The sequence below is a fragment of the Eucalyptus grandis genome, chromosome 5 (assembly GCF_016545825.1).
Source record: "Eucalyptus grandis isolate ANBG69807.140 chromosome 5, ASM1654582v1, whole genome shotgun sequence".
Lineage (NCBI taxonomy): Eukaryota > Viridiplantae > Streptophyta > Magnoliopsida > Myrtales > Myrtaceae > Eucalyptus > Eucalyptus grandis.
In genome coordinates, this window is record NC_052616.1 from 13,430,970 (window position 1) to 13,452,398 (window position 21,429).

The 21,429-nt window shown below is 37.0% G+C and overlaps 1 protein-coding gene and 1 long non-coding RNA gene across 2 annotated transcripts; both read left to right on the forward strand.

Annotated features, from left to right (window-relative positions):
* Nucleotides 1-2,378: 2,378 nt before the first annotated feature.
* Nucleotides 2,379-3,762, forward strand: LOC108959814. Its single transcript, XR_005550847.1, has 2 exons — nt 2,379-2,502; nt 2,567-3,762. It is a non-coding gene; the product is annotated as an uncharacterized LOC108959814 (long non-coding RNA).
* Nucleotides 3,763-4,490: 728 nt separating this feature from the next.
* LOC104446251 (disease resistance protein RPM1-like) lies at nt 4,491-7,677 on the forward strand. Its single transcript, XM_039312514.1, has one exon. It carries the CDS (start codon nt 4,563-4,565, stop codon nt 7,416-7,418), a length of 2,856 nt encoding a protein of 951 aa, XP_039168448.1. The 5' UTR covers nt 4,491-4,562; the 3' UTR covers nt 7,419-7,677.
* Nucleotides 7,678-21,429: the final 13,752 nt, after the last annotated feature.

Sequence of the window (21,429 nt, forward strand, 5' to 3'; positions counted from 1 at the left end):
TTCAAATATATGCCAATTTCATTGAACTAGAAAGCTTCTTATTCTATTTCATCGTACTGTACAAGGCCTCTTAAATATTCAGATAGGAATGACAGACATGCCCATAGGGAAATGAATATCATCAAGTTGTTACACTTTGGAAGGTGGTATCTGTCATACGATGGGATTGATAGAAATTCTTTTGTCTTATTTCATTAGGCTTTTCAAGATAAAAAAAAAAAAAAAAAAACTCCGCATCAACAAGACCTCCTCCACCGCCCCCAGACGAACTATTTAAGTTATGCTCTCCATAAATTTTATTTTGGTGATCCTTGCAAAATTTAGATCTCAAAGTCAGAATTCAAGAAGAAAATATTGGAAGATCTGCCGCGTGTTTGTAATCGTTTTATAAATAGACTGTGCTTTTCAGGATTAGTGCAGAATTAGTGTAGAAAGATCATGATAGTTTTTGGTATCGGGCCATGTTATATTATTCTCATAGCAGACAAATTTTTAGTAATTTTTGTGAATGGATGCTATATTTGATCAGAATTGGGGGCCACTAAAATTAAGATGAATCACATGTGGTAACTCTCACTCTATTTCCACCCTTTAAATAGCTTTAGATACACTCTAGAGTTTAAATGGTTCAAAATAGCCTTCGTTGAGACCCCATTAGTGGTAAAATTGATGAAAAAGAAAGAAAAAATGACCAATCAATCTAACGGTTTTTATAAACCTTTCTTAAACAACATTTCTTCTTGTTTTATGTTCAAGTTAGAGAAGTCTACATGTCCGTTGCTTTTTTACAAGAATTGTCTAAGATTCAAGTATTTTAATACATGCAATGATTGGGATTCTAATTTAAACGAATAATAATAAAGTACATTTATTTACAATGTTTTTCTAAAGTTCAATTCGAGATAACCCTTTGTAATATACAGTTCATTAGTTTAAGTTTTTAATAGGGAAATTCTTTAGTTAAAGTTTTGACCTCTTTATGGGATAAGTGCATTGGAATTCTAAAACTTATCATGAAATTGTAATTGAGTCCTCAAACTTTTTCAAAAGTGCAATTAAGCCATAAAACTTACAACAAAAGTGTAATTGACTCTTAAAATTTTCAAAAAGTGCAATGAAGTCATAAAACTTTCAAAAAGTGCAATCAGTGGAAGTTTTAGGACTTGATTATACTTTAATGATAAGTTTTAGGACTCAATTATACATTTTGAAAATTTTAATACTCAATTACACTTTTGTGAGAAGTTTTAGAACTTGGTTATATTTTTTTAAAAAAGTTTTAAGACTTAATTGCTCTTTCATGATAAATTTTATGGCTTCTAATGTACTTATCCTATTTATATTTAACAGACATTAAATAACAAAGATAACAAGGGTCAGACCCTTTGCAAAAAAAATTCCATTATAGAGATCAGCTTAAGCACATTAGTAAACAGAAGAGATGAAATGAAGTCTGTGCAAAAAAGAATGGATGATGACTGAGGTGGCGAAATAAAATATCATTGTTATACTAATAGTGTGGATAGTCTTGAATTTTTTCATGACAATACGTAATTTTTACACTTTCAATAAATAGCAACATTCACATTTTTCATTTGTGATTTTTATTAACTAGTTTTCTTGAGGTTATTTTCGCCAACTCAATAAGTTAGGGAGTATTATAGCCATTTAAAGGGTGAAAATAGTGTGAGCCTTTAATTATAATGGATATTTTGTTTGGTAGTCTTATCTTTTCCAGCACTAGATGAGATCAACGTGCTTATTCTTTCAAGAGATTTAGATTAGTATTCTTCATTTGTAACAATTTCAACGCAATCAATAGAAAAAAGCTCCCTATGGAATAGATTGAAATGAGTGAAGAAAGCTAGTGCAATTATAGAAACTTTTACACTTGTAGGGAGAAATTTTATAGAAAAGTTAAAGTTGAAGGACAAAATTGGAAGTTTCAAAAAAATATCCTTGAATTTAACGACATTTGTGGCGATTGAACCCATTTATTCCAAAAATCAACTTTGGACTTTTTTTTTTTTTATCGATTCTACTCTACTCCTAATATAATTCTCACTTTTAGACTTTTACTTTGCCTCCTTACAGAGTGTGTGAGAATTGAAACACATACCTGAAATTAAATATTTTCCATCCCAACTCTCTTGAGAAAGTAGGGATTCAAACCCCTGACCTTCCCCATATGAGAATAATGGCCACTGAATTTGGGATATTTTAATATGCAGAAGATTTATGTAAAATCTGTTAAAAAAATATAACTTATGATATTTCATGGGTTTTCATCGAAAATTAATTCCGTACGCATAGTGAAAACATTATAATTTCTCCTTTGAGTAACGTGTACGTCCCGGGCAACCTTGCAAATAGGGAGGGAACTAGCTTGCATTTGTAAAATATGTTCATCCACATGCCTTGGCGCTTGGAATGGTCCAGTCTAGACGTTGCCATCACTGATCAAGCTCATTTTCAAGGATCACCCAGAATTCAAGTTTTACGGTGACAGACTTTTTTTTTAACTTCTTGAAATCTTGGAAGAATTCACCCTCTGAAATTCTCGCAGGGGAGTGTCCTGCCTTTCCTCACAAGTGTGTGCACCAAATGTTTGATAAAATGCCAAGCGGGAGATAAAAGAAGGGACAAGACGGAAGACATTGCATATGCACACCAAGGTATGAGCGACTCAGAACATGCGTCTTGAATTGCCTCTTCTTTTTCCTTTTTTTGGGTATGGTGTGTTCATTCAGTAGACCAGTGCTGGTAAAAGTAGCTTTCTCATCCTCATGGGATCCAAGTCAACTCCACCTAACTCGTGTTCTTATTCGTATAGACGCTTTGAATATCTATTGGTGTGACCCTGTTTTTAGGGTTTCATGTCATTGGTGATTGAGGATTGAGTCTGATAACTTCCTTATATTTTAGTACCTCAGTTATAATTAATGTCCTTTTTTCAATTTTTGATTTGTTGTTGTCCCACTCAGTCTTGGTCTAGTTCTGTAAACTGTACAAGGGCAAGAACTTTCTTGGAGACTAACGCCGAAGTATTTATTAGGAAGCTTGATAGAGAAACCTCTTGATAGCATATTCAATGATGATCTATTCTCCTAAAGCACACAAAAATTAAAAGAAGAGAAGTACTAAATTTCACGCAAGTAACCTCAATGACTTGTTCTGAACCAATTTAGATGAATTTTGCCCCAATTTCCAAGGAAGAAATGGTTTATTGGACATTTCAATAATGTCATCAAGCAAAGGCATTTGGTTCCCTGACAATCAACCGAAAAGATGTAAACAGTTGATTTTGTATGTTTTGGCCAAGAAAAAATGTCCATCTAGTACCTTCCTGCAAAATGCTAATGGCAGTGGAAACTGTTGATTGACAGAAATTGTGGAGAGACTTGTAGGTGAAAGGTGAAAGTGGTATCCCGGGCTGTGGAGGTGTAAAGCGGTTGAGGAACTGGCTTGTTGCTTAGATGGGACAGATACGGATTTGTGGAGATTGGGTTCCTTGTACAAGCTTGGAGGTTGTTCGGATTGCCGATTGTGCTGATCGGGTTTCCTCTATCAATTAACATATAGATTTACGTATATGAATTGTATGAACAAGTTATGTGTATGCAATCTTGACCATTTTGTGCTTGAGATGACTTAATAGGGTAATGCCACAAAATTCAGTTTGTACAGTGAAATTCATGAAATATCTGAGCTCATTAGCTTGTTCATTGCCTTACTTTAGTTGAAAAATTCTTCTACTTCCTACTGAGAAATGTTACTTGAATTTTCTTCACATGGCCTGGTCAAAAAATAAATATGGTTTTTGCAGTACTCAGTGAAAAGTCCGCAAATTTCACTCAACCGTTCAGGCATAGAAGGATTATCCCGGCCTCTGGTGATAAAGTCTTGATTCTGAAGAACTCTTGACCATTATGATATTCTGAACCGATCAAAATTTCTGTACCTCAATCTTAGCCAAAAATCAGCCCTACAGTTGCAATGCAACATAACGTTGTGATCAGGCTGGAAGTGGTGACTAAAATATATTTGGATATTGTGAACTCACAACAGGCACGTCTAAATTAAATATTCCTGGAGTCAGATATGAATTTACTCCAATAAAGTAAAACATGAAATCTCCTATGAAACTTCCCATGAATTTACCGTGTATTATATTTGACAGCATACTGCAAGATATTTCTGCTGAAAATTAAGAAATTTTAATTAGCTTCTTCAAATCAGATGGAACACAAAAAAACTAAACATACTTGCGGACTTTCCACATGAAACAAGAAAATTAAATAGATTGCTATCAAAGGCAAGAATATTCGACAAGATCATGTAAAATCGAAAGGGATGTCACCCAAAGAAAAAACTATAACTTGTAAAATTTGCTGATCAGACATGGATCCCACACAAAGCAGCTGTAGATATAAGATTCACTAAAGTTAAGACAGTTTAACAGTTTGGACATTATGACAGGCCTCAACTTCTGCAACCACAGTCTAAAGCCTTTAGGCAATACATAAACCAAAAACCTCACCACCACTCACCAGACTAGAGGCATGGCAGAGAGTCCAGTGACTTACCTACTCAACAAGCTTGCACAATTCGTTGAGAACGAGCTGCAACTCCTGACAGGAACCCAAGAAGAAGCCCTCTTAGTGAGAGGAGAATTGGAGCGTATCCGGGCCTTCCTCAGGGTTGCAGATTCCCTTGAAGAAAGCGATGATGAAGTCAGAGTGTGGGTGAAGCAGTTGAGAAACACAGCCTACGACATGGAGGATGCGCTCGACGAGTTCTTGCTTCTCCTCAGACATGATCATGGGGTCGGGTTCATTGGCCTCATCAGCAGGATGTCCTGCTGCATCAAGAATCTGAAGGCTCGATACCGTCTCACATCCGAGATAAAGCGCATAAACTCCAGGGTAAAGGACATATGCAATGGGCACCGGAGGCTGCGCCACAAATTCAGCAGGGCTCAACAAGATCCGGGCTCGACTGGAGCAGACAACACATGGGTGGACCACCGAGGTAATGCCCTTCTCCTAGATAAAACTGACCTAGTGGGCATTGAGCAGCCAAAGAACAAGCTGGTCAGGGGGTTACTTGATGGGTCTCTTGTGCGGGAGGTCATCTCCGTTGTGGGAATGGGAGGGTTGGGCAAAACCACTCTGGTGAAGCAAGTTTATGAAGACCCTGCCGTGAAGAAGCAAGTTTATGGGAGGATTACTCTGTCTCGGTCCTTGAAGATCGAAGAGCTGCTTAAAGACATGCTTGATCAGATCATGAGGGTGATCAGGAGACCGGTCCCTCCAGGAGCCTACACTATGAATAGCCTTTGGCTGAAGACGATCATCAAGGACCTGCTTCAGAGGAGGAGGTACCTGATCATCCTCGATGACGTCTGGCACATAAATGAATGGGATGCGGTCAAGCACGCCTTCCCCAACAACGGTAATGGAAGCCGGGTGATCATCACAACCCGGAATGCTGATCTGGCATCAACTTCCTGCAAGGAGTTCAATGGGCAGTTAAAAAATATGGAGCCACTTGATCCCGCTCAGTCGTGGGAGCTTTTCTGTCGGAAGACGTTTCAGGGGAATCCGTGCCCTTCCCACCTGGAGGAGATATGTGAGTACATTTTGAGAAAGTGTGAAGGACTACCGCTCGCAATTGTGGCCATCAGTGGTGTTCTGGCTGCAAAAGACAAACGGAGGATCTATGAATGGGAATTGGTTCGTTGCAGTCTTCGTACTGAGATTGACTGCAACGACAAACTCAAATACTTGAAAAGAGTTCTTTTGCTGAGCTTTAATGATCTGCCCTACTACCTAAAATCCTGTTTCTTGCACTTGAGTTTATTTCCCGAGGGTCAACGCATTAAATGTGGGAGACTGATTCGGTTATGGGTCGCAGAAGGATTTGTTGAAAAGAAAGAAGGAAAGACCCTCGAAGACGTTGCTAAGGACTACTTCATGGAGCTGTCAAACAGAAGCTTGATAGAGGTGGCTGCTAAACGAAGTGATGGAAGGGTAAAGTATTGCCGGATCCATGATTTTCTGCGGGATATTATCACTTCAAAGTCAACCAATCAGGGTTTTGCAGAAATAGCCAAAGAAGAAAATCATGAATGGCCAGATAAAGTCCGTCGCCTGTCAATACAGAACACCCTGCATGCTCTGCAACAGAACCGGTCCTTGTCTCAACTTCGCTCTTTATATATGTTTGGGATGGAGAGATCTCTTGTGAATACAGTTCTAGCCAGTGACATGAAACTGCTCACTGTTTTGGATATGCAAGCAGCTCCCTTAACAAGGTTCCCTGCTCAAGTTGGTGATTGGTATCATCTGAGATATCTAAGTTTCAGGTTCACTGAGGTGAGTACACTCCCAAGTTCTATCGGGAAGCTTCAAAATTTAGAGACTCTAGACCTTAAACAGACAAATGTCACTGAATTGCCTGTTGAGATCTTGAAACTTCAACGACTTCGTCATCTCCTTGTTTATCGCTACAAGAATATATCCTATTCATCTTTCAAATTCGGTTTTAGGGCCCTTAGGGGAATAGGAGCATTGCAATCCCTTCAAAAGCTGTGCTACGTAGAGGCAGATGACGAGAGTAGTGGCAGTGTGATGAGAGAGCTTGGAATGTTGACACAACTGGATAGGTTGGCCATTCTGAAATTGAGAAAAGAAGATGGAAGGAATTTGTGCTTGTCAATCTCGAAACTAACTAGGCTTCAAGCAATATCTGTAACTTCTGTTGATGATGATGAGTTCATTGATCTGAAACACCTCTCTAGTCCACCTCCATTCCTTGAGAGAATCTACTTGAGAGGACGCTTGAAGGCTTTACCACACTGGCTACCCTCTCTCAGTAGCCTGATGAAATTGCACCTGAAGGGCAGTCGCCTAAAAAATGACCCTCTTGTGTCTCTCCAAAATCTGCCCAATCTGGTGCATCTTGAGTTGCTTCAGGTTTACGAAGGAAGCTCACTGTGCTTTGAAGCGGAATCCTTTAAGAAGCTAAAGACTCTGGGTCTCGATTATTTTGACGAACTCAGGTGCGTAGAAGTGGAGAAGGGAGCAATGCCTTATCTTGAGAAGTTTATCATTCAGCGTTGCAAGTTACTAGAGAAGCTTCCATCAGGTTTTGAATACCTGAAAAAGCTGAAAGTGCTGAAGATTTTTGATATGCCGGATGAGCTCGTCAAGAAGCTTGTGCGAGGTGAACAAAATGATGACTTTCAGAAAGTTGCGCATGTTCCACAAGTATATTATGGCTACTGGAAAGACGGGGGTTGGGATGTCCAGTTAATCGATAGATCAGTGCAGACAGATCAGTGCAGAGAGATCAGATCGGTGCATGTTCCAAGCACTAGCATGAGTAGCACTCCGTACCCACCATGTTGGAAGTGAATGTAATACAAAAGTGTAACTTTGAGTCTGCGAAATGTTTCTGACTTAGCCGATATAGAGAGATACCGCTAGGCACAAGGTAAAAAGTAATAGCAAGGTAATAGCGCTATTGACCTGGCTTTCTCCAATTGCGACAAGAGCATATTGCCGGTGAATGTGAATGTAACGTCAGGCAGCTGTGACTGCGAGTCTGTCTGTAAACGACATTTAGGAGTCGTCAAAAATAAGTTAGTAATGTCTGGAGATACATTATAAAATTGTTCGGACTTTTTCAGTCGTAGCTAACATCATCTGCCTGTTCTTCATGCTCGATGCCTATTCATGTAGTGTCCTAAATTATTTTTGCCACTTTGAAAGTGCGAAGTCTCAAATCACTTCTGCCCTAACACATTTGTTAAACATACTTAATGAGGAAATTGTCTATTTTGAAATATTGATTATACAAATCACGAAAGCAATTAGTACATTGAAAATTGTAATATTCTCTTATTTAGTTGCTTAAGAAGTGTCTCGGAGACTTCTTTCTTTTCTTTTTTTTGGCCAAAATCCTGAATATTAAAGGTGTGTTTAATAACAGCAAGTGCTTAAAACTGAAATTTTCACTGCATTTAAGGTATCTTTCATTTTTGAATTAAGTCTTAAAAATTGAAAATTCAACACTTCACTTAGTTAAGTGAAAAATTTGCTTAGTATGGTAAGTAAGGGAGGAGCTACTTAATTTATTCAAAAGAAAATATAATTGATGGCAAGTAGAATATTGCCAAATATATTGCTAAAACATCTTAACAATTGTCATTGCCTTATGTTTCGTGAGAAATTGATAATATTCAGCTATAAATTATAATCATCAAGAAGCTACTTCTTATTGTATTTTTCAGTACTTAATGTTGTTCACATTTAAAATTCAGTGCTTAAGGATTCACTTCTTTGGTAAAGTTATTTAGCAATGACTTAAAACATTTTATCAAGTCCGAAATTTACTTGATATGGTAAAAAAGAAGAGGTTACTAAATTCATTCAACTGACAAAGAAAAATATTTAGTGGCCAGTAGGAGCTTGCAAAATATATTGTTTAACCTTCAAATAATGATGGTTGTTCTGTAGTATACAGCACACAACTTCCCTTTATGAGAAGACAGTGCAATAAGCCGGGAAGCCTAGTCAATAGAAAAGCAGGCTCGTCGAGGGAAGTACTAAACAAGGAATACAGTCAACATTCACAGCTGGGGAGCTATTTGAAAGAAAAACAACATTCAAGGTCCAATTTTAAATAATTAAGAGACGAGGGTCTACTTAACAAGGTAACAAACTAGGAAGGCCTACTCAACAGTCTAAACCGAAAAAACTGAAAGAGCTGATAATGGCTGTGTCTTAAGCAGGCACGTTTTCGGATTCATAGTTGAAGAGGGAATTCGACAGCATGTTCACTTACAATCCTATCCAATCCACTACACAATTCATAGAATGACCACACAAATTTCCACCTGTTCTTGCAGAAACAAAGTAGTAACTATCTGCAATCTCCTAATGGTTAGTGCCTAATAAATATGAAGGTCCAATTACAAATGAAGTAGACTTTAAGAGCTGGTGCTGCTGCATAGTGATGTCTTTACAGTGAGTCAGATTGAGGATTTTGGATTCTAACTAGTAACTTATTTCCTTCAGTTCTCTACGGATAATAGGGCTCAGTGGAGGAGCTCTTGCCGCCTCTCATTATCCTAATCGATCTTGCATGACACACCCATGACAACTTCTTTAACTTACCTAGAAGGGTGCCATCAATTTAATACTATCAAGATATCTGTTGATGCCCCTCTATTTTTAAAGCTAATGTCACCTTTTTCAGCAATAATGGAGATTACCAGTTTCTCAGTAATAAGTCACTTGATCTTCATGTACCTTCGTGACAGCGCTAACTTCAACAAGAAGTTGCACAGAAATTGCTAGGTGAATGCCACTAACCTACTTCTTGCCTGAGCTTCTGTGAAGGTGACAGTTCAAAACTCTGATCCACTATAAAGTTCTGTATGAAGTTAAGTTGCTTCGTTACCATAAAGCCTAGCCAATTCTTTTACTTGATGAAGCAAGCTTTAGAAAGCTTTAACACAATGGTACTCTGAAACAAAATAGCTGTCTGCGAAAGTTTAGTAATTTTCACCGGAAACACTTATCTGAAATTAATAGCCAGCCGATAGCCATTCAGGAAAATGTCACTCTCATTAACATCAATACGAAAATATATCATTTTTTTTATATTTTCATTTTATGATATTTTCATAACCGACCAAAAAAAAAAAAAACACATCAATATGAAATATATTTAGCAGTTGCAATTAACTTTCCTAGTAAACAACATTTTTTTTATTAAAAAGCATATCAGAAGTTTCCGAGAAGTTTCCGAGATATAAAACAAGAGGGGATTAGAAATTAATTAAGTTTCCTATCGTTTCCTTTGAATTGTTAAACTTAAACTTAATAAAATATTCACGGAGTAGTTATCTTAGTAAACGAACCAAGCAAATTAAGTAGCGTGCAATCATAATAAAAGATATCAATGATGGTCATTTTCAACTTAGTCAAGAGTGTAATGTTTTTCAATTTGCTAAGCGGGTGTGCATCAGGAGCAAACAGCCATTAACTGATGAAATGACTAGACATCATTAGCTTGACCATATCAATACCAAACCCCCAGCCTATGCAAGCACTATGTCAGAGGATGTCAGCAAGTGTATTGACCGAACTTCGGCATATGCCAAACAGAGCATGGCAGAATTGCAGTGAACGACATACTTGGCAAGCCCACGGACTTCCTAGAGAATGGGGTTCAATTCCGGAGAGAGGCCCAGGAAGAAGTTACTTTAGTGAGGAGCAATATAAGAAATAATGCGGAAGAGAAAATTGTGTAAAATTTGTATATTTCCGTATGTTATAATAAAGAGCACACGATCCTATTTATAGGGTTTATTATATGACTATTTAAGGTAATATAAATAGGAACATATGCAAGAGTAAACTGACAATATCAAGTGCATTGCTTATATCAGACAAGTAAAGGAATAAGTAAAGTGAAAAAAGATGACGCACATAGATCTTTATAGTGATTTGGCTTATATCAAGTTTATGTCTACTCTCCTAGATTAACCGTCACTAATAGGCTTGAGTTCACTGGTAAATTTTTGAGGAATTACAATGTAGCCCCTGTTGTTTTTCTTGAAACCGGGTAGATCACACCACCTAATCCCAAGCATTATTACCCTCGCACACTTCTCAAAAGAGATTATAACCAATGACAAACAATCTCAGTAAATGAGTCCTAATTGTAAAGATGGATTGAAGATCTCTATGTAAAAAGGATTAAAGAAGCTCAAGGGTTGGACAGAAAAATGGAGATTTACTAACAATTTTCAACATTCTCTCCTTCTAATAATATCGTACAATTGTCTATCTAAAAGTTCTTTGTGTAGTGTTTTTGTTGTTTTGTAATTAAATTGTAAGCAAGTGTACAAGGATGATAACAGTACTTGTGTCCTAATAGTGTGATCTATCGATTGATAGGAATAATACATGCTAATTATAACTTGACTTAAGAATTACTAGAGGAAGCCAGCCAATATTGAGGGTCCAAGGGGAGATAAGCTTAGGGATAAAGTTGAACTTCTATAAATCTCCTAACAATCTTCTATGTCCTCATTATTAGCTTTTTATTAACAACATCCGAATTGTCAGTAATGCTTTCACCTCGACACCAACACGGGGCATATACGACATGATTCACCAACACATTGTTTCTCAAAAAATAAAAAATTCCAACACATAAGACATATTGTATATTAAACGCATTTTTTTATATATACATGATTAATTATCATTTTTATGATTATTTTAAACAAATTGATTTGATTCAAATTCAAAGATAAATAAATAATGAAAAAAAAAGCCGAGAATGAATATATACTAAAAACATTAATCCAACATTTGTTAATATCATTCATTATTTCAGTTTGACAAATTCAACTCCATCCCAAAAATCCATAAAACTTGCAAGAAAAAAAAAACAACCCATATTATGCACTCTCGTGTCAGAATGTGTTGAAAGATAAGAGAAGAAAACAAACTTGGAGGGTTAATTTCGTGTCACAGGAAGTGAAAGTTAGAAGAGAATAGAAGACTAGATTTTTCTTCTTTCCCCTTTTATTATTTTTATTATTTTTTTACATATCTACATATTGACCCATCATTTATTGAAAAAATTTATGTGCATGTCGGAATCATGTGTTGAAATTCCGAACTCATATGTAAGAGAGTGTCAGGAGAGCTAACCATTTTCCGACACCTATTGACTAGGTGTTGAAGGGTGTTAAAGGATGTCGGAGGGTGTTAAAGAGTGTTGAACACATGTGGAAATATCTGACACAATATAAAGACTCTCAAAGAGTGTCGATACTTCCGAACCTATCACCATTGACTTGCCACCAATCACTGTCAGATTATGTTTATTGTCTTCCACAAAATAAATAAATTTAAAAAATCTTGAAAACAACCTATTCACTTCACTCCCCTATAAGTTGTATGGTTATAGCCAACATGCAGAAGTGTGCAAACAATGGACTGAAACACTCAATGTAGAAAATAATAAACACATAATAAACAATTATATACATAAATTCAATTAATGCCATCCTGGGCAATATAAAGAAAAAGAAATCAACCCAAGTCGTCTTGAGCAATAACTAACATTGCCTCGTTATTGCCCAAGGACTGGGACCCCGTGAATGGTAAATGAGTCTAAATGTGTTTGTACACATTCCTAAAATAAAACATATATATGAAAAGAGAGTGAATGTGCACATATGACATGCTATGCAAGAGCATGTCCTAAAAAAGTTACTTTCCTGTATTAAGCCAACAAACATGGAAATGAATGTCATCATAAATTAATCTAAAAAATTCTATGTAAAATGTAGCGCTAAGTCTAGTAAGGGGACATTCTAATTTAATGCTTATTATGACTCTTGCAAGATAAAATCCTAAAGAGAACTATACAAAACAGGAAGTGTACATCTACTCTAGTTGATACAAATATGCAATCCCGAATATAATTTTATGTGATTTTTTTTTTTATGAAAATGCAACCTGAAATTACTGATATGCAAGATATTATATTTTTACTAAAATTCATTACACCATGTTATTCATGGCAATGACGTGCAAATGTGGTAATTACATAATAATCTAAATGGCCTAGATATGCACTAAAACACTTATTCATGGAAAATTCTAACTTGGCAATAGTAATGAGCCAAATATGTGCAAAATCTTATATATGTCCAAATATATACACAGGCGGCCATTCTTAGCACAATGTTCCCAAACTCAGCCTCCAGATAGAATGGGAAGCTTGGTTCAAGCTTACAGGAAAAGGATGTTTGTTTTGCGAAAAACAATTTTCGGGAAAACGTTTTCCTCATTTTTTAGCGTTTAGTTCATTTAAGAAAATGAGTCAATAGAAAATGTTTTCCTAGTCAATGGAAAATGTTTTCCTTCTAAAGCTTAAATTCAAGAAAATGATTTTTCCTTTGAAAGAACCGGAAAACGTTTTCCAAAATGTTTTAAGGTCCTTGTTTAATGAAAATTTATTATTAAAAAGAATTTATAATTAAAAAATTTGAATTTGTTATTATTATATCTTTTCTTTTCTTTCATCTTTTTTTTTTTTCTTGTTTTCACTTTTCTTTCTTTGCCTATGAATGTAAACCCTAACTCCTCCTCCCTTCTCTCCTTCTCCTTCACTCCCTCCCTTTCATCACCGCCGCCTCCTCCAACCCTAGCCCCTCTTGCGCTTCTATTGGCTTCGCTCCCTCCTCTTCCTCTTCGTCGACATCTTCTACACCTTCAATCATTTTTCAAATGCAATCCAAACACCAGAAAATATTTTTAATCACGTATCACCAAAAAAAAAAAAAACACTAACCGTTTTCCTGAAAACATTTTCCAAAAACATTACGTTTTCCGTGAAACAAACACACCCTAAATGTGACTAGGCATGAAGTGTTTGACTGACCTTACTAAACAGGCTGCAAACTCTAGATAGAATGGGTAAATAGGGTAATATTTATGACTTGGGGGTGTAATGCAGATGTATCTTGAATATCGAAGTCTTTTTTTTAAAGGGCTTTGTTAACAAGTGACCCCATAGTACTTGTTACCTATTGCTAATAAGGAAACGTTTCCATTTCCAATGCTCTGATTGCACCTTGTGTGATGGCCATGTTTTCAAAATAAGAATTATTTTTATTTGAATGTTTTGGAGATCTTGTTAACAAAATCCATCTTTAAAATGCTATTTTTCCGAAGCAAGTTCAGGAGGAACTACTTTTTTTTTCTTTTTTTTTTGGCTTGGTTTTGAACCTTAGACTTTGACGTTCTCACTCTAACTCCCAGACACTGGACCGCATGACTCAGTGGCGAGGAAGTCACGCAGTTGTTCACTAAGGAAAAGAGCCAAATTCCTGAGCAGGTGAAAAGCTTGGCATGACACAAATTTCCGTCAGGGTGATGAAGACAAATTTATAATAACATATGATAGTGCAAAGAAGGTGCTTGAGAAAGCGATTTCAATTCCAAAAACAAGATTAGCTATGGGGACTGCCTTTATTTATTTATGTACTTACGCAATACCAACATTAGATTATCACTACCACCGCCCACCAACGAAGGAGAAGAGTTCAAATCACAGAGGCGTTGCATTATCACTTATCCACTGATTCTGTGGTGGTGGCTTGTAATCATTTTGTATAGTGGTTCCCGGGTCACCAAAAAAAAAAACATTAGATTATCACTACTATTTGTAATCTTGCAATCTTGCTGAACCAATTCAAAATTTCCTGACATTTCACTTGCTTGTACCTAAATGCTATTAACCCTTGACAGAGCATGGAAACTTCTTGCAATTGTCTGAGTGTCATTTCTACATATTAAATGGAACTTCTCTTAATAAAACTAAAAAAAAAAAACAAGAATCATACCTTGCTTTGATACAATGACTAGTGAGGTGTCAAAATGGGTCATGGACCAATTTTTGAACTCAAACTCATATTTTATTTATATGAGTTGTATATGGGTCAGAAACTTTTAAAAACCTAATCAAAAGTGAGTCTTGTTCAAATGGGTCGAAAATGGATCGGAACTTGTGACCCATTTTCAACCCATTTAATATATCAAGTGGGTTAAAACTCATTTCCAAGTTCCAACCCAAGCCTCACATAATATTTCCTTCTTTAATTTTAAAAAAAATTTAATAAAAAATTGAAATTTTAATTATTTTTTTTATTTATTTCTTTTTTTTTTTCTTTTTTTTCTTTTCTTTTCTTCTTCCTCCTTCCTTAGCCGGTGGTCAACACAACGATTGGCTAGGCGAGGCTCGAGTTCGCTGCCCTCACATGAGCTTGGGGTCATCAATGACTGGTAAGGCTTAAGTCTCGCCTGATCTGGCAAGACTCGAGATCGCCGGTGTCAAGCGAGCTTGAGTCTCATCAGATACGGCGAGGCAGAGCTCGCCCAACATCTAGTGAGGCCCAATCTCACCAATTTGGCGAGGTTGAGGCTTGCCGATGACTAGCAAGGCTTGCCTTGCGATTTGGCAAGCCTCGAGCTCGTTGGCATTGGGCGAGCTTAAGCTCACCCGTGGCTAGTTGCCGGCCATCGTCAGTGGCTAGTGACTGGCCAAAGAAAGAAAAAAAAAGAAAAGAAAACAATAATAATTAAAATTTATATTTTAAAAAGATAAAAATAAAAATCATTAAAAGATTTTATGGAAAATAAAAAAAAAATGATTAAAATTTTGATTTTTTAAATATTTTTAAAAATTATAAAAATTATCCTTTAAATTTGTATTGCATAAAAGTGTTTTAACAATACCATTTTTTCAAAAAAATCATAAAAATAAGTTTTCTTAGATTTAGTTAAAGTTTTTCACATTGTAATTTTCAATTACTCAATAGTATGTTCACTTAGACAAGAGAAGATATGCATGGTACAATTCTTTATTAATATTTCAATTTATAGGCTTTTTAACTTTATTTTATTTTATTTTATTTTTAATTTAATTTGAAGTTTTAATCCAATTAGCATATAGCTTAAAAAGGGCGTGAGTTTCCTAGAATATTAATAGGTTTTAGAAATATGGGTCGGGTCAGGCATGAGTTCAATTTGAGTTGGGTTGGGTATGGGTCATTAGATTTACATTACATAAACATGGATCAAAACGAGTTAAATTGGTCAAATATGGATCGACCCATTTGTGACCAACGCACCCATTTGACAGGTCTAACCACTCACATATCTTTTTCTTTGCAAATACCATTCACATTTCTCTAAACAAAACTTCACATGGAGATGGCCAATTCAACATTGCATCACAATAATAAAGAATTTATTTGTGGGTTTATATAAGGTATCACTAGTGTGGAATATTGTTATTTTTTCCTAAGTATTCATGAAAGGAAAAACTCATTTATCAATGGAATGAATTTATTTATCAGAATTAAAAAACGTAGACATATCAGAGCTTGGATCTTGCTATGATCGTTTTACATCCCCATTATACCAAATAAAAATACCAAAAACGGTCCCTTTCACAAGTGAAGTAAAAAATCTTGAACGAAGATTGAGATGGCCAACGAAAGCTAATGAACTGAGTAACCTAACAGGAATTTTTTCCCCTGCCTTACAAGAATCAACAATTGCCTTTAAAAAATTGGTTGTAGGTAATATGATTAAGAAATCGGTTTATTAGTTAACTAATGTATCGTAAAAAGACAACTATAAAATTTTGCAGGCCAATTCCTTAATTAATTTTAGAGAGTCTCATCGGATGTTATTAATATGGCTAAGGACAACCAGCAAATTAATTTTTGTTTTTGAAAGGGTGAATGGTGATGGCGGACTTGTCCCAGTTTGCCCCACAGCATCAAAGATGACCAAAACAATTAAACAAGGTACTAGGCTAAAAAGAAGAAGAAATCTGGAATAGAGAACACCAACGCACCCAAGATCTGGAAATGCCCAAAAGAAGGTACCCTTAAAATCAACATCGACGGCTCTTTTGTAGAAGGGTCGACTTCTGGAGCTATCGGCTGCGTCGCTCAAGACAGCAATGGAGTACTGGCGGATAGATTTGTGAAATCGGTGCGGACGATCTCAGCTCAGCAGGCGGAGGCTTTGGCTTTGGTCGAAACCCTAAACTTTCTTCATCTGAATGCACGAACGGAAGACCCACTTTTACTTGAGTCAGATTGTGCGGTACTGTTGGGATCAGTTCAGGTGGGAAGCAGAATGGGCTTTGAGTCCAATGCAAATGCTGAAACTCTCTTGGGAAAAATAACTGTAAAAAGCTAAAGAAACTTAATCCCTTTGGGTATAATATATTTATTTTTTTTTATTTTTTTGACTTCAAAATGATGACTTTGGCCCATTGTAGAGAGCCCCAAATAAGGTAGGGGACTGGATTATAAAAGCCCAGCGGTGTGGATCCCTGCCTCACAATTGGTTGTCCAATCCCTCATGCCCTTTGGGTTTTATTGCCTTCGGAATCCCGTTTTATGTATTCGAACTTGTTGCGATAATAATGCAAATCATTTTTCTAGCAAAAAAAAAAAAAAAGGTAGTTCACTCGCCATATCCAAAGTTAATCGAAGTGATAGCCTGCAAAATTATATACTTGCTGTCCTTCTATGATTTATGAACCTTACAACATTGTTTTCTCGATGATTACCTGCAACCAATTTTTGAAAGAGCACTCGATAATATAGACTTGTAAGAAAAAAAAAAATAGTTTACTGTGAGCTCCCGGATTCGGAAATGAAGCAGTGGATTTTTATGTGAGGAGCCAAGTAATCCATGGTCATCATCGCGCATCGAGTGAATCGTAGAATTTGGCTGATGAAGTTGTCAGTCTCAGGAACAACTTCTGTTGGCCGTGGATCATGTTATAACTTGCTGAGTCTACATGAATAGCTCTGGATCCTGTCAAAAACAAACACTGGAGCTGCCTCGGATGAAACACTGCACATTTGCTCATCTTTCATAAGATAGTCCGGCACAACTTCTGGCCCATCAAGCCGGACCAAATGTGAACTTGACTTAAGTGAATGTTTCTTGTCATATCACCGGGCCCAGCCTCACCACTTCGATGATACAAATTTCATCCGCCACAGAAATTTCACGCTGATCCTGTCGTCCATTAGGCGAAGGATTCAAATACCCATATATTGTCCCTGATCTTTCTTAATACTAACCGTATGAATGCAAGTCCATGTGCATATCCAAATGTTATTACTCAATACAGGCGGGTTTATGAATCACAAGTTTTCATTAAGACAAAATGTTGGGTATGTTTGAACCTACTCAACTTTATATAAATCATCTATTGAAAAATTGATACGTCTAAGTTGAATTTGCATTTTGCCATGCTAGGTCTCTTTACTTTGACATTTTTTATAGACTATTTGAGACATCATATGTGCACACTTTGGAAGCTAATTCTATGAAACTTAGAAATTAAAGATATTATAATTCGGGATAAACATATAGAAAAGGAAAACAGTATGGGATTGTTTGTATGCGGGTCCCACACGGAGACTCGATCCTGGCCTTATTGCTTCACTCGTGATTGTTGCTGTTAGCAATATTCTGGGCTGTTACTTTGATTATTGTCAAACTAAGTGTGTCCAATATGCTGCCTTATTTAGAGGATTCCGCATATGTTTGTGACTATGTTGATTTCTGAAAGAAGTAGAAAGCTGATATTATGAGGTGATGACTGAATTACCTAAAGGAAATCCAAGGTGGACACTATGGCTAACGGATCTGATAGCACGCAGACAACTGGCTTATCAGACGTGAACTTGCAATTCTTATACAGGTCGACCTCTCATAGCGGATTGACATACATGGCTGCACCTTGTGGCTGGCTAGGCTGCATATCTCCTGAACTTAGAAAACAGATGGGGTGTTCACCACGGCTGCAGCATGGGATTTGGTCAGACACAGAGAATTTAAAGTCGGTTGGCATCACCTCGTGGCGTTGCCTCGTTTGGTTGAAACCAAATGCGCTTAAGATTGCTCTCATGGACTGGCCAGTCCTAGTAGGTTGCAGACTTTCGATAAAGGATTGAAAATTGAGCTGCGTTGATGGAATATGTGTTATATGCAAACTGGAGAATGAATAAGAAGATCATTCGTTCTCCTATTGCACCTTTTCAAAGCATATCTGGGAGCATTTTCTACAGTTTTTTGGCTTCATCAGACCTGCTAGTGGCTGCCCTGCTTCACTTGCCTAAATCTTGGAAGCTGCACTTCTCAAAGAGTTGTTGCCAATGTCCCTTTTTGTTGGAATTGCATTTGAATCTCTATTGCAGGATGGCAAAGAACACTTGCTAAGTCAAATGCTTTTTGCAGACCTTGCAAGGTCAGATTTGATTGATTGAGTAGGGATTTTTGCTTTTTGCCAAAGTGCTTACCTTTTGTTGACACCTAATATTTTAGGAAATAATAAATAAAATAAAAATTCGGTTTTGGAAATTTTTTATTGAAAATATATTTTCATTTCAAAATTCAAAAAATTCAGTTTTTATTTAATTTCGAAGCATTTTATTGTTGGAGTCGCTTGCAAAAACAACTTTGAGCGCTTTCAATATAAAAGGAGAGGCTTCGAACCGAGTGAAAAGGGGGGGGAAATGAATTTTCGAAACATTCACAAAGGGAAGTAGAGTATTCGTGAGAGGAAAGTCAAAAAGTTTTCCTTCTTTTTGCTGAAAAGAGAAGACGTGTGTCAGAGAGAGCTGCTGAGAGAGAGAAACCGGTGAGAGAGATGTGAGAGCGAAAAAAAATTGAAGAACTTTCTCCCCCGGTTGAGAAGAGTGAAAAAGTCTTCTGCAGAAAGTACAGAGGGATAGTGACGTGACAGAGAGAGTGACAGGTGAGATCAGTAAAAAAAAAAAAAAAGACCTACTGTTCATCTTCTCCAGAAGTTCTGCGCATCCGATCCCTGCACCGTCGGTTCCTGCGCCGTCGGCCTTCGAGCAGCAACGCCGCCCCGCCTCCGTCGGTGATCCGCCTTAGCCAGCCCAGCGCCCGAGCCTCCACCTGCTGCCTCCACTGCTCGCCCGCACCGTTGCCACACCTCACCCGCGACTTACTGCTTGTCGCGCCTCTGCCTCGTCTGCAACCCGCCGGTTCGCGATCCAGCCGGTCCTCGCCGCACCGCCCCGCAACCGTCCGAAGCTCCACTACCGCCGATCTGCCGGCAACTCACGAAGCTGCTCCTACCTCGGCGTGCCTCTGCCGCTGCTGTCTGCGCCCCACCGAACGCCGAGCCGACGCCCCGCAGTGTCCCTGTTCGCGAAGCCACCGTTGATCCGCCCCGATCAGTCGACGCCGCGACCCGTCTGCTCCCGCGGCTCTGTTTGCAACACCTGCGAAGCCTCTGCTGCTCCCGACGACCTGATGTTGCTGTGAGCCGCGACCTATCTCGGCTTCAACCTCACGACTTGACGCCTCACACCGGCGATCTGCGATTGCCGGCGCCTCCGCCTGAGCCCCGCTCCGACAGCTCGCTCCGTCCGACGTCGCACCAGCCTCGCCCGAAGCCCGGCGCCGCCTCTGCTGGCCCCGACTCCGCACAGCACTCTGCTCCGCACCTTTGCTCGAGCCCAAACCAGTCACTGATTTTTTTTTGCTGCAGCTCCGAATTGCCGGACCTCGCCGGAGCTCCGCACCTCCGCAACCTCCGATGGACGGTGACGCCACCACTACAGACGCCGTCCCTCACTGGAGCCGGTGACCAGCCGTACGAGCTGCCGAGCTTCTCTTTTGGAAGCAAAAAAAAAAAAAAACAAAACAAAACAAAAAGAGAAAAGCAAATTAGGTAGTTTGTTTTTCTTTATTTTATTTATTTTGTTATTATTCTTCAATTTAGAATATTGAGATGTGCTTTTTTTTATAAATCTCGTAGGAATTAACTGCAGTTATATTATCCCAAATTATGGTAATTATTAATTTGACCCGTAAGACGTCGGGTCATTTTTTTAATTACTTTAATTTTTAGGAATTTTGATAGCATTTCAATTGTTAAATCATTATAGAATTAAAATAATTGTTAATTTAATCCGTGAGACAATGGATTATTTTTTCGGTTATTTTAATTTTATCTTCATTCTTTAAAATAATTACTTGTTTGGAAAGATTAAAAAAAAAAAAATCAAAAAGTACATAAAAATCTAAATATTGCATTAGAGCATTTAGGTTTAGTAAATTAAGACTGTATTTTTAAGGTTAGTAAATTAGAATTGCATTTATAAGATTATAATTTTTAGATTATACTTTTAGATGAGTGATTTTTGTTAGGGCTAATTTTAAATAATGTTGGCATGTCTTGATTTTTTTATATAGGTTTTAAGATAAGATATATTTTAAGTTAAATTGATTCCTAAAATAAATTAAAATATCATTCACTTTAGTTAGTCTAATTAGTTTTTTTTTTTTAATTCCGAATTTCGATAAAAAGAATCCAAAAAATATTAGGTACATATTAATTAATTTGCATAATAGGTTTAATTAGAATTTATTTACTAGTAAAATATTGTCATATCTAGAACTTAAGTACTTAGGTCCATACACATTTCATATTAAAGCAACACACCTAGATATTTTTAGATTAAGTCAATTTTCAGTTCGTAAAACAAAAAGAGAAACAAAAAAAAAAAAGCGTTATGCATGCCATATGAGTTATAGTTTAATTTTTTTTTAATAAAAAAGGAAATGCTAAAAGATGATCATTGCACCATTAAGTTACCTTATTTTCAATAAAAACATTATGTCATTAAAAAAAAAAAACTAAAGATCATTTCCTTGGTTAGTTAATAGGTTAATTCAAAATTAATCTCATTTCATATCATCATTATTTAGCATAGGTTGCATATATGCATTAAAAAATGAATCATAAAAAAAAATT